This window comes from Nilaparvata lugens, chromosome X (genome assembly GCF_014356525.2).
Source record: "Nilaparvata lugens isolate BPH chromosome X, ASM1435652v1, whole genome shotgun sequence".
Lineage (NCBI taxonomy): Eukaryota > Metazoa > Arthropoda > Insecta > Hemiptera > Delphacidae > Nilaparvata > Nilaparvata lugens.
Window position 1 is genome coordinate 83,919,895 of NC_052518.1, and position 13,553 is coordinate 83,933,447.

At 31.1% G+C, this 13,553-nt stretch overlaps 1 protein-coding gene across 2 annotated transcripts in view; it reads left to right on the forward strand.

Annotated features, from left to right (window-relative positions):
* The first annotated feature begins 329 nt into the window (after positions 1-329).
* Positions 330-13,553, forward strand: part of LOC111051341 (DAZ-associated protein 2) — a 33,975-nt gene continuing 20,751 nt past the window's right edge. The window contains exons 1-2 of one of the 2 annotated variants that reach the window (XM_022337837.2): positions 330-717; positions 12,546-12,635. In XM_022337837.2, the coding sequence (XP_022193529.1) occupies positions 702-717; positions 12,546-12,635 (106 nt within the window). In that variant the 5' untranslated portion in view covers positions 330-701. The remainder of the gene's footprint in view (positions 718-12,545; positions 12,636-13,553) is intronic. The other variant, XM_022337839.2, reaches the window with a different exon arrangement.

Genomic DNA, 13,553 nt, shown 5'->3' on the forward strand with positions numbered 1-13,553 from the left:
ATTCTCTGCCGAGGAATTGATGCAAAAACGCATAATGAAACTTTTCTGTGATTCTATAACAATTTTATTGGCTATTAATTCTTATTTATTCAATGGTGATTGTAGAATTTAGGAATACATTTAAAATATTGTATACATTTCAATCTTAGAAAATAATAATAATGTAGTTTATTAAATTTGTTAAATGAAAAAAATCAATTCTTGAGATTTATGATGTCTTGAATATTATTAGGGGATCATCTATTAACCAGCTCTATAATATTCATCATTGAGTATTTTTTATAGTTTTTTTGTTGGCGTTATGTGATTAGTTTAGCACAGAACAGGTAGGGCATGGTATTGATTAAAAGGAAACAGAAGCATGATTCCGCCAGGGCTGGACAAATATTATAAGAAAATTTACTGCCAAAAACTGATTCTAATACGATATATTAATAGATAAATTACTCTTAAGAATGGATATACCAATGTTCTAACTTGGAAATCTTCAACACTATTGGAAGTGTTTTATATATTTGATGATGAGGTATATTTCATTCCTGTCAGTTGGCTACACTGACAATTGAGCATCCTCACAGACAGTCTTCAGCCCATTAGAAAACTGCTCTGTTCCTCCATTAATAATACATTTTATAAGTGAATTATAGTATATAAATCTCACTATTTTTATCTTCCCGGTTTGTTATTAAATCTCCATCGTAATGTCCGAAAAGAAAGGTATGTATCCATCTATTTTTACCTATATTCTCTCCTCTAGTTGAATGAAAATCTTAAAATCAATATCGTAATACCATAGCATTGGGCAAATTCTACGCCCATATAAGAAGTTGAAATTTCATAAAATATTACTGATACTGTGAAACTATTACGTATTTTTTGCCATGAATTTAATAAATATAATATTTTTCACTGTGATTCGGTTACATATTAGTTAAACTCCCAAATTTTCTCTGATCTATTCTAAGTTTATTCCAAGACTTCCCTTGACTACGGAATAATTACAATCGACAATTCCTTTACAAAAGTGTATTATTGACTGTTTTTCAATTGCGCTCGATCTTAAATATATTGATTGAATGAATCTTCATCTCGCATTCAAGTTCTCAATTAATTTTCATTTCATTCATTTTTTTTCTTCGTAAAATTGTCTACGGAAAAGTGCTTATTGATTATGAATTTTGTGAATAGGCACTAACCTGTCCCCTATGAGTAATTTGTTTTAACAAATGCATGTACTGTTCGATGATACATTGATATTTTTTATGTTTAGAGATTACTCAAATCATTGGCATAATTTATTGATTGATGAAATTAATTTCTAAGAGCCGATGCAGTTGATATGAGCAGCCAATGAATATTTTTTTTCAAAATAAATTTATCATTGACCAATCTAGGTCATTTTTTGTGATGAATAATGATAATATCGTGTGATTTGGCTGACATGACCTGCGGTACCAGTAACGACTGTTTTTAGGCAGCCGGGAGCGACAATTAACGTGTCCATCCGAAACACGGCATTGGCCCGAGAGAAATAAATTTTCGCTGATAATTATTTGCATTAAAAATATAAGTGAAGACGGAAATTACGAACAAAACCCTGCTTTCCAATGAATTTCAGCTCAGCTGGTTATTGGAATGTATACCATTTGTTCTTATGGGAGTTTTCACACAATGAAAATAGGACACTCTACACATTGGAAATGGAGATGTGGAAGAGGCTTTGTGATTTGACATGAAGAAACCAACTAATACCAACTCAACTGATACAACCTTGTGTGATTTTTTGAATGGGAATAATTATTGACATTTTTCCTTTAATATAACTCAGAGAAATATCGCAGTAATAGACTTGTGGTGTGCAAAGACAATTACTAGGTTAGGTTAGGAGATTATGGATTTAGGTTTACGTTTACTCTGTGTCACTGCATAGTGAACTGTTTTACAATATTTGTTCGTTGTTATCGAGTATTGAATTTCCAAGGATTGGCTGCCGCTGCTTTTCAATGAATTGGAATACAGGTACAGCCCAACTTTGCAATCATTGATCGATAACAACGAATAAATGTTGCAAATCAGTTTAATATTCAGTGGCACAAAATAATTGTGAACCTAAATGTTGATCAATAATCTCCTAAACTCCTAATAGCCTTTGCATCCCAAACTTCTTTTATGGTTATATTTCTCCAAGCTATATTAAAGGAAAAATGTCAATACTTCTTTTGATGGTCTCAAAAAATTCAATACAAGGTTGTATCAATTGATTTTATTTTGATTTCAGCATTGAAGAAACATAAAAAATGTCAGATTGCTGTCAGATTTCTTCATATTAAATCCCAAAATCTCTCCCACATCTCCATTTCCATAAGTTATATAGATAGGAAGTGTGATTGGCTTGTAGAGATGTTTCTTCTTTCATAGATTATATTTATAGATCAATCTATGATTGTAACTTGATATCCATAGTAGCGATGTTGGTACCTTCCAATACCTTCTTTTAATTTGGTATTAAGATTCCCAATGCTTCCCACAGCTTCCCAATATTATTACTTGTATTTAAACTGTCATTTTATGTTTTTTTTTCAAATTGCATTGATTGTGTATGTCTAAACATACTTTTTAAGTGTTTCATTTCTAAATAAAAGCTCAGTTTTCTGTACTAAGCTTATATTATAATATGTATTTGTAATTACTATGTTCTATTTTATTCGAAAATAGATGGTATTACATTTCAAAATACTCTATCTGAGATTCACCTGGTTCTAAAGAGTTGAAAAATTATTGTGAAATTTATCATTAGACCTATTATCTATATTGAGTCACACGTCATATAGAAGGAAAATAAACTCATCGCTTGATCTGATATGTGAACACTTTATTATGCTATGATTTTTCCTCACTCCCCAAGTTTATTGATTAATTTTTTATTTCTAAAAAGGATAAATGTTATTATATTATTTATGAATTATCTCTCACATTTCTTCATACGTCTATAGTTGTCATATTTTTCTATTATTCCACTTCAAAGGATGCGTGCTATTTATGGGTACAGTATCATATAATCATCTTATCAATATCTTACCTAGACTCTGGGCTGAATTGTTTATTATTGAAAAGGTTTTTATCTTATTGGCCGTTTTATAATCCTTTCTTTTTAATCTAAGATATTCCATTAAAATCAAAAGCATGAATTAATTCCATTATAAGCTATGTATCTATTGTTATTTCTTCCTTCAAGTTATAATTATTATGTTCTAATATGTAGGATGTTTGAATTTTTTACTCGTGTAAGATTAGTGTCCTCTTATAACCATTACAATGTATAAGTTATTTATAATCTATTTCTGTTATTGAAAGCTGTTTAAACACATAAGATCTTATCATATAAATATTGATTGTTAAACCAACGATGTAATGCAATGGTGCCAACTCGTATTGTACTAAGCAGTTTTTTATTACAAACCCAATCTATGTTATTCCCAATATAAGTTGTTAGATTACCGATAATTTTTATCAAACGCAAAGTGTTTATATCTAATATTCCATGTATATACGCTCCACTAACAATAAGTTATGATTTTCAAATTCACTTCAATTCAGTTCTATTTCCATAGAAAAAAAATCAGTTCAATGGCGATCGATTTTTCTTGATGAAAAACGCATAGCCAGTCAAATATATTTAGTCCAGGCAATGAATGCTCAAAAAAGGGTATAGAGGGAAAAGTAGGGAAGACAATTTTTGACCTCACAGTTCTGTTCAGGGTGGTAAGGACGTAAACATATCAAAAGTCCCCACCCCTACCCACTGTGCTAAGGGGATGGGGGTGGTTTGAAGGTACCATTTTTTGGTTTCACGCATAAAACTAAAAAACTATGCATCCTAAAGACTTGACTGTCATATAACAAATTAAAGCTCACATAATTTCCTACAATATTCATCCCAAAACTTTTCTTATATCTCCTCTAGTTTTCGAGATATCCGCTCATGAAGGAGTGACATTTTTGAAAAAAACACGTTTGCCACCAATTTTTTTCTAGTTTTGCTCTTATAACTTTTTAAAAATCGATGGAAAAAATCCATGCTGATTATAAGCTTATGGAGCATTAAATTCTCTTCAATCTGATGTATTCCCTACTCCTTTTGCAGCAGCTTTAGTGTTGAGTGTGAAATCTCCATTTTTGCAACAATAGACTAATTGACAAAGGAATTTGGAGGGAATGTTTTAAACAAAATTTTTGAATTTGCAGAAAATTTATCAAGCTTAATTTTTGAGTAGTTAGTTATGTCGGTTGAACGCATTGTTCTCGAAATATGAGCGTGGAAGTAAAACGCTGCAAAATGCAACTTTTAAATCACCCTTATCCCCTTAGCACATGAGTTAGGAATGGGGACTTTTGATATGTTCTCCTCCTAACTAGTCTCAACCATGCTGCAAAGTCAAAAATTTTGTTTAAAACATTCCCTTCAAATTCCTTTGTCAATTGGTCTATTGTTGCAAGAATGGAGATTTCACACTCAACACTAAAGCTGCTGCAAAAGGAGTAGGGAAATTCGTAAAAGTGTGAAATTATACATCAGATTAAAGAGTATTTAATGTTCTATAAGCTTATAATCAGTATGGATTTTTCCATCGATTTTTAAAAAGTTTTAAGAGCAAAAATAGAAAAAAAAAAATGGTGGCAAACGTGTTTTTTTCAAAAATGTCACTCCTTCAAGAGCGGATATCTCGAAAACTAGAGGAGATATAAGAAAAGTTTTGGGATGAATATTGTAGGAAATTATGTGTGCTTTAATTTGTTATATGACAGTCAAGTCTTTAGGATGCATAGTTTTTTAGTTTTATGCGTGAAACCAAAAAATGGTACCTTCAAACCAACCCCATCCCCTTAGCACAGTGGCTAGGTGTGGGGACTTTTGATATGTTTACGTTCTTACCACCCTAAACAGAACTGTGGGGTCAATAATTGTCTTCCCAACTTTTCCCTCTATAACCTTTCCTTGACTGGATCAATTAAGAATAGTTCTCTTTATTTTCTGATGAGCAAATGGAGTGCACTGAACAGAGGCCTCGGTGATGTGGTGATAAGGTTATGTTTTTAAGTTTATTATCAATTTAGATCTTATGTATGATTCTTTGAGGGGACCAAACCTAATAGTGAAGAATGTAACAATGGTATCTTGTAGGTTCGTTACTTTTCATTTTGATTTTTCTTGGGCCGAAATTAATATTTTTGTTTGAACCTTTCTGTTCATTGTGTTCTATATGTTGCTGCTCGAAAGATCAGATTATCATGATGAAAATTACAAGAACAATAGAATATTTAAGTTGGATTTTCACATATTAGTACCAATGAACGTGTCAGGTACAGTGAGAATAATATTCCCCTTACGGTCAAATAGGTAGGTGTTATATTCTCACTTTATCGGACTCGTTCACTGATACTGATATGTGGGAACCCGCCTTTAATCGCGTTAGTCTAGGAGGAAGGATGTTTGTCCAATTGAAACCGTGAATTTTTGGAACGGTTTCTTATAAGAATTGTAATATTCTGTTGCTATGAAAAATTTTGCTTGCAGAAAAATATTAAAAATTCAAATGCATTGAAATATTTTAAATATAATTTTTTTAAGTTTGTGTCCTAAAATTTTCATCTCTGATGTGTCCCATTTCTTTGTTGAATTCTTAACGCTTGCAACTTTGATATAGAAATTATAATTGTGTTACCATTTCTGTGAAAGTTGTTTAAAGTCGGTGCAAGATTCAGTAATCAAACTGGCCAATTACTGTGTTCTGATAGTGGCAACACTATTTCACATCTGGTAATAGAATTTTACTAAGAGAAGATGCATACAGACCTTAAACTATGATCTGTTGATCACTATGGTTTTATGTAACATAGACCATAAAAACGATTTGAGACACTCGGCTAGAATGTAGGTTATGTATTTCAGATGTTGGTCGATGATTACTTGAAAATAGATGACAGATCAAGTGATTCCTTCAAGTAGTGTGTGTAGAGCACTCATCTTGAATTCAGACTCTTTTAAAGTCGAAACCCATCAAGTGAGAACTTCACATATCATTTTGGGTGTTGTATTCGCTGAGCTGAGCATAAATACAGTTGGCAACATTGCGAGGTTTTTGTTGATTTCTATAGACTTGACGGGTGAAGCTTTCTATGATTTGGATGTGATGTGTTTGTCTGCATTGTTTTTTCACATTTCAGAAGGCTCGGCTGGAGCAATGCAATGGAGTGGCGTATCCTCCACACTGACACAGCAACTTCAACATAATAAATGCGTTTGTTGCGTACCATAGGGGTAAACGTCTGTTGTTTATTGCAGCTTTCCTGTTGGATATGAGATGACCTTGGGGGATAACTTGTTCGCCTGTTTTATCGTCGTACTTTTCACTACCCGATTATCCTCAAACGTATTATAATTGAATTTTCAATTACATACTTATTTCACTCACCTTCTGTTTTTCCTAAGTGTTTTTCTATCTACTTGGCTGATTTTGCTTGACTTTTAAAAGTGCTCTATCTCTAATTTTAATTTCATTAGTCATGATTTAGTGTAGCTATGATTTTTTATGTAATTTCGTAGTGCTCAATTGTTGCTAATAAATATATATTCGAAATTGTTTGTAATTGCCATATATACGCTTTGTGTGAGATTAGTTTGTTGCATACTACAAAAAAGTCTCGCACAAACACAAACTATCTCCATAGAAAGCAAATAAACATTGGGAATATTTTCCCCTACATAATATCAAACTATTACTGAAGATAGTCATCATAATATTCTTACAATTTTTAAATTGTTATTCTTATTTTCTACTGTTTGTATTTCAGGTTTAATAGTAAAATTTGAGAAGTGAGTAAAAGTCTAATCTTGCAGTCTGCAATTTCGCACTTAAAAATCATAATTATCGTAAAGTTATAAATATTTTGACTTTTCTCTAAATTTTAAATGGATGAGAAATCAAATTACAATAACATCAGCTTATATTATCTTATTTGATAGAAAAGTATATTTTTCATGATTTTTCAACACATTAAGTAAATGAACCTTACAAATACTTATGTTATTACTCACAAATGATTATAATTGTGTCACCAAACCGTTTCATTGAAACCACAATAAAAAAGTTATCGTGAGAAAATCCACAGCAAATGAAAGTTTACATTCATTGCAAAAGCTGACATAAAAGTGTAATTTGGTTTCTCTTTAATGAGGCATTTACAAACAATATGCATGATATAACATATATGCCAGAATATGTTAATTTTAAAACTTGAAGTAAAAAACGGCAAATCAGAACATTTTTGTGATGAAATTGCATTGGATGCATTACCTATTACATGGCATTGTTTATGTGATGGTTAAGGGCACAGCATTACTAGATATTTATTATTGCAAATAATCTGAGTATTTAAAAATCAAAATTAAAAATATAAACAAATTTGTTCACTGTTTTATGCTTAACATATTCTGTATTCATTAACTATACATAATATTTACATAAATTGAAATTTAGTTGCTGTAGAATTCACTACTGGTTTCTGATGGTTGTTTTTTGTTCACCACGGTTTGAGTGTCAACAACACTTGGCACGATCACTAACTCCTGTCCGATTATGACTAGAGTTGTAAGGCTCAATATGAAACTCGTCTAAATATATTGTACAGATGGTGTTCCTCCTTTCAACGTCTCTATTCCAAACTCCACATCAATATGTAATCGATTTCTTTGAATGATGGTTAATTCGTTCTTGAAAAAAAATCACAAATATCAGTTTCACAAATGGAATTTCATCAGACAGCTGAAAGGAAGAACATGATTTGCTACATGATGTTTTTCTAGAAGGGATTGATTTCAGTATTAGTTGGTGGTATTTGAATATCTCGTCTTGGATCTTTCAATAACTGCATGAGTTGATAGTATTTGATGCACAAATAATTAGGATCGATGCATCATAGTGTCGTTACATTCACTTTTTTCTCACCTCATAGAAAAAGCTTTTGCTGTTAGATTTTAAGATATTGATTAATTGTAGCTATTGCAGTTGCACTGCGCATGACGTGTTAGTGTCCCTAGAGTACTTCTAATGCCCTTTTTACAGTTAGAGAATACTTTCATTCTTACTTATGTTGAATACTAGACAACGATAAGAATTTTGATTTGTTTGTGGGTTGAAAATTTGATTTACTGGTTGTTCTCCAATCGTTCAAAATATCATGGAATTAGGAAAATGTTATGGATGAGAAATATAATTTCTGTACAAGTTATAGTTATGCTTCAAACTATACAAAATATTTGGAACTGTTTCAACTTTTATATTTATTACTAGAAAGGTTTTTTCCAAAATTTGATTCTGTCATCTAATTATTATTGAATTGAGAATAACAATTTCTGATTTTGATAATCCCAATGAGTATAGAATGTTCATTCTAGAATGAACAGGATAAGCCTTGTTAGAGTGTTTATTATTTGCTGTTAATGGAGAGAAATTAATTGAAATTCAAGGCAATTGTGTTTATCAGGACTGTTACAAAATGAGTCCGATCTGTTAACGTTTGTAATACTACTTCCAATTACTAATCTTTCATAATCAAAGGATGTTAGAAATATGAAATCTTTATTAGTTTAATGCTTATCTCCATTTACAAGTTCTATTTTCATAATTGCTCTATCTTACTACATAATAAATGCCTACCTAAAAATGTACAGTAAACAATTTATAAAACATGTAATGCATCTATGAAAACGCTTTGGCTATTGGCCAAAATATATTGGCTTCTATTTCCGAATTAGTCATCGAAATTCCGTAGTACTGTATTACAAAATTTAGTTACATGTTATTTTTATCTGAACTTTTACTATAATCATTTTTACGCCTGAATTAATTCTTCCTAATGAATGAAAGTATTCTCTACGTATTGCATGGATTCCTGCAATGTTCCCAATTGAGATATTAAAGACCGAACTTGTTCAAAAAAGTTTTATTTTTACCAAAAATATACTCGCTCATGAGCTCTTCTACATATTATGCTTTGATTCTTAGGAATATAAATAATTGTCATTTTCCTTCAGTTTCAGTGGGTTAGACGGTTAGAGACTTATTCCATCTTAAGTGATTTTATTGTTTGTGAAAATCAAATTAAATATTGTGTATTTTAAAGTATGATAGTATTTGCGATACTGAACTTATTTTCATGATTCTATGGTATCAGAACATTTATTAATCAATTTCAAATTTTGATTTTGTCACCAATAACAAATATTTCTGGTTATAAAAATTCAAATTATTGGTGTATTACATTACAGTATCCTTTTCTAAATCTAAGAATAATTAATTTTAAATAATTTGAAAAATTTATCAAATAATATTCACTTGCTTGTGAGTATTAATAATAGAAATAATTCTATCATCAATATGGTTTTCAAATTAAATCTACAAGAACATTCCGTAGTAGAGGTTAACACATTAAACATATTGGTTGTATTGTTGATTAAAATCTTAACTATAATAATTTTTATCAACTTCTTAATCAATAAATTTGGGGTTTTCCTTAGTCTCTGAACCGTTGCTCTTATGTTCCATATTATTAATGCTCTTCAAAACTAGTCAAAATGCCATTTGATATTATGGTGTCACCAGAAGTAGATGTTAAAAAACTCGACAAATAGGTCGTGTTTAATATCTGAACTAACTAGAAAATCCATATTCGTGGTACAATTAACCTCATGGGAACATTAGCATAATCACTGATTCACTTTTTACTCATAGTTATAGCATTAGCTGCCTGTGTTAGTACAATTTTAAATATTGCATTTTTATTGTGTGAGTGAGTGTGGATGTGTGCAAGTAAATTTCTAGAAATCCAAGTTATCTTGCTCACAAACTTGATTTCTCTTGTTTTGTAGGTTGCTAAACATATTTTTGTTGCAAATTATAGTTTTTTTATTCCATCAGTTTCCCTGTCAGTGATAATACTAAATTAAATTCATGCCGATATTGTGATTCTATTAATTTGAAGCTCACAAATTTGAATAATAAAGAATTATACAGTTTCAATAATATATATTAATTAATTCAAGTTGTTCTCCCCATCGTGGAGTAGCCAACATATTCGCGAAGATAATTAATTTCATTCAATCACTAGCCCAAATCTTTATAATAATATTTTATATTCCACTTTGAGCAGCAGCTATTCTATTCAACCCCTCAAATTATTATTCGAAAGATCTGCACATATCTGTGCTATTAATGACTAAGTAGGTCTTATTCGTAATTATAGTTGGTAGAGGCTTATTATAATACTTTTTTACTGTTGAGTTTTTGAGCAAGATATTATATAGTGTAGTTCTTGCATGTTGAATTGTTTATTCTATTTGCATGTTATATTTTTATACTTAGATATTTCTTATAATTTATTGTTGTAATTAAATTTGAAGGAGCTACAAATTATTCTTGACATTCGAGTTGAATCCATGTATCCATCTAGACCATTCTACTCAAAACAAAATCCAAGAGTTTTTGACAACTGTAAGATATATTAGGGCATTTTTATTTCATTGTTCATTCATATTTCTTGAATGTATATCATAATAATCTTATATAAAACATTTTGAATGGAAGTTTTATCATTAGGGGAAGTAATAATCATTTTCTACCAGATTGAAGGTATTATGGTCGCCAATTAGACTCTTCATCAGTTGTAACTCTTTTTTCTTCTATGCCTATAACATTTTATGGTTATTTAGAATGACGATCTCATGAAAAATGAACAATATTGGCGTATAAATTATTTGAAATTGACCATTAAAAGCTTAAATTCAATACATTTTTTAGTCCTATTATTGTCATAAATATCATCTATTTTGTAAGTTCTTTTCACATTATGACCTACGTATATCACCATGAAAAATGAAACTAATCTTATTTTAAACTAACTAATTTTTATTTTAATATAAAATAAAACTAATCTAACTTTGAATATTGAAAGTCAAGGCATATAAAATGGAGGGGATTTTTGTGATTTCTTCATATTTTAATTGGTTACTGAACAAGTCACTTGAAAATAAATAAAATTATAAATTTTTGGCAATGTGTTGAAATTTTTGTGAAATTTGACAATCTAGAAATTTAATTAAAATATACTTGTAAAACAATATCCATGAGGCTGGGGGGGGGGGAAATAGATTAAAAGTTAAATTCAACAGATGCATTTTTTGATGTTCCTTCAAATAGTTATGTATTCTCTTCTCTGATGAACTCAGCATGACTTTTTATATATCCAATGTGGTAAAAATCTGTAACTATACAGATCTTTTAAAATTCAGAATATTTTCTATTTGAATTTACTGATGGGGGGCAAATTTAAAATGATCAACTGTAAGCACGGAATGTTGAATGAACATTGTACATTATTTTGTTTGAAATGCATGTATATATGTAGTTTGATAGAAACAGCTTGGGATTAGTAAGATGACGTATCCTAGAACCACTGCAGAAAAGCCAAATGCATGTCCGAGGCAGTTAGTACTTTACATCAAATCGCGTACTAGACTTCTGTTGTCAAATTCGCTCAGAAGAAGAGATTCCCGGGCAGTTACAGTCTACATGGCACAAGTCATTGATGAATCTGCTATAACTGATCGATTATTAATTCTCTCAGATACTTTCCATTCTAAGAATAGCCAGAGTTCACCATTCAGTCATGGAACATCTCTTTTGAGCGATTGGCACAGTCTCTTTTCAATTCCCGAAAAATTGACAATTCCATAAACAAGTATCTTAATAAAAACATATGATTTCCAAAGATATGTCCTGTCAAACCGATGAAAAGGCCAACCTCTGCCCAATATGTTTAGACGTGTTTGACTGAGCCGGATCCATTTATACTTCTCTATTTTCTTTCTTTCTTTCTCTCTCTCTCTTTCCCTTTTCTCCGCAGGTAGATGTGGAACTCTGCAAAACGACTGGGAATTAATTGCTGATCTGAATCTGGTTGCAAACGGCCACAGCTTAGTGGTGACAATCTGTTATCGATCTGATCCGAATATTCAAAGACATCTGTTTGAATTAATGGACCGTTCTGTTTTCCTTTGACAAACGTGTTTGCGTTAAGTCCTATTTAGTTGGTCATATGTTGTTCACATATATTCTTATTCTATATTATTAAATGTTGTTGAATGTATATAAGGTTTGGTAATGTTTGGTTATTCTAAATCCATGGCTAATGTGAAAGTTCGAATGCTTTGTCTGTTTGTTTGTTCATATTAGCTATGGTTTTGGTGGTGGTCATGTAGTATTTTCATATCTTAATGCCAATTCGGTTTGGACGGATTAACTTTGTTGATGGCAATTAGATGCGGCCTACTGCAAAATCTCTAGATCTTGGCATTGCGGTGGCCTGCCAATGATTTCTTGAATTTGTAATGTGCCAGTGCTTGGCTGCTTTAACTGAATCAGGCGGCCTGTCTAGTTGCCATTCAGTGTGATCGCAATGTCACCTTCTAATGATGACTGTTGTTGCAGCTTACCCTGGAGCTCCCCAAGCACCGCCCACTGGCTTTGTCCCAGCCCCTCCCCATCCGGCTGCCGCTGCAGCTGCCGCAGCTTATGCAGGTAACAAACAAACCTACCAACTTGTACATCAATATCAAATATTTCTCATTTTTAAGAAAATCAAAAGGGTACTAGTAATTCTACGTAGTAGGATATGAAATAATTTTAGTCCTCATAAAAAAACGACTTGAAATGATCACTTTGCTGAACATGAATAAATACTACATCACCTTCACCACAACATGAAAGTTGAACCATAATCCATAAAGGACCATAAAGGACAAATAGTCCTAGGACTATTTGAGGAGTTACGGTTTAGAGATAAGTAATAGAACTGAACAACTGTGATTACTCTTATAATATCATTGAATAATGTGTAAATCACTTGAGTTCGAATGTATTGGGGAGTTAATTGAATAAATTTGAATATTGTAAAGATTGATCGAACTTGGGATTGCAATTACTTGATTACATAGTTACTTGTTAAAGTAATCAATATATATTTTATCAGTTTTTCTTCTGGCTATCAACCTTATTGTCAACATGAGCAGTTCAAACTGAATACTACACTTATACAGACTATACTATACTACACTTAGTATAGAGTAGAGTTCACGGGCAGTCTAAAAAGTCTTCAGGGTATTTAATAACATATCGATATTTTAACAATTCTTATTAAACTCCAATAAAATTGTTATTGGAAAGTCTGTAAAATTATAAAGATAAATTGTAACGAAAGATACAAAAGTGTGTAAGGAATAATAGAAATTATTCATCCAAAGCGTTCAATACGAATTTAACATTAATTCATTGTTAGTTTCCCATGATCAAAATTAGAAATCCATTAAATGTCCAAAGGCTCAGATAACTTGTCAAGTGAATTAATTATAAAAACTATTGATAACTTTCGACTCAGTGAATAAACTAAAGCAGTTAGATTACAGTACTGGCTGAAACTAAAAGTAATGCCAATGATTC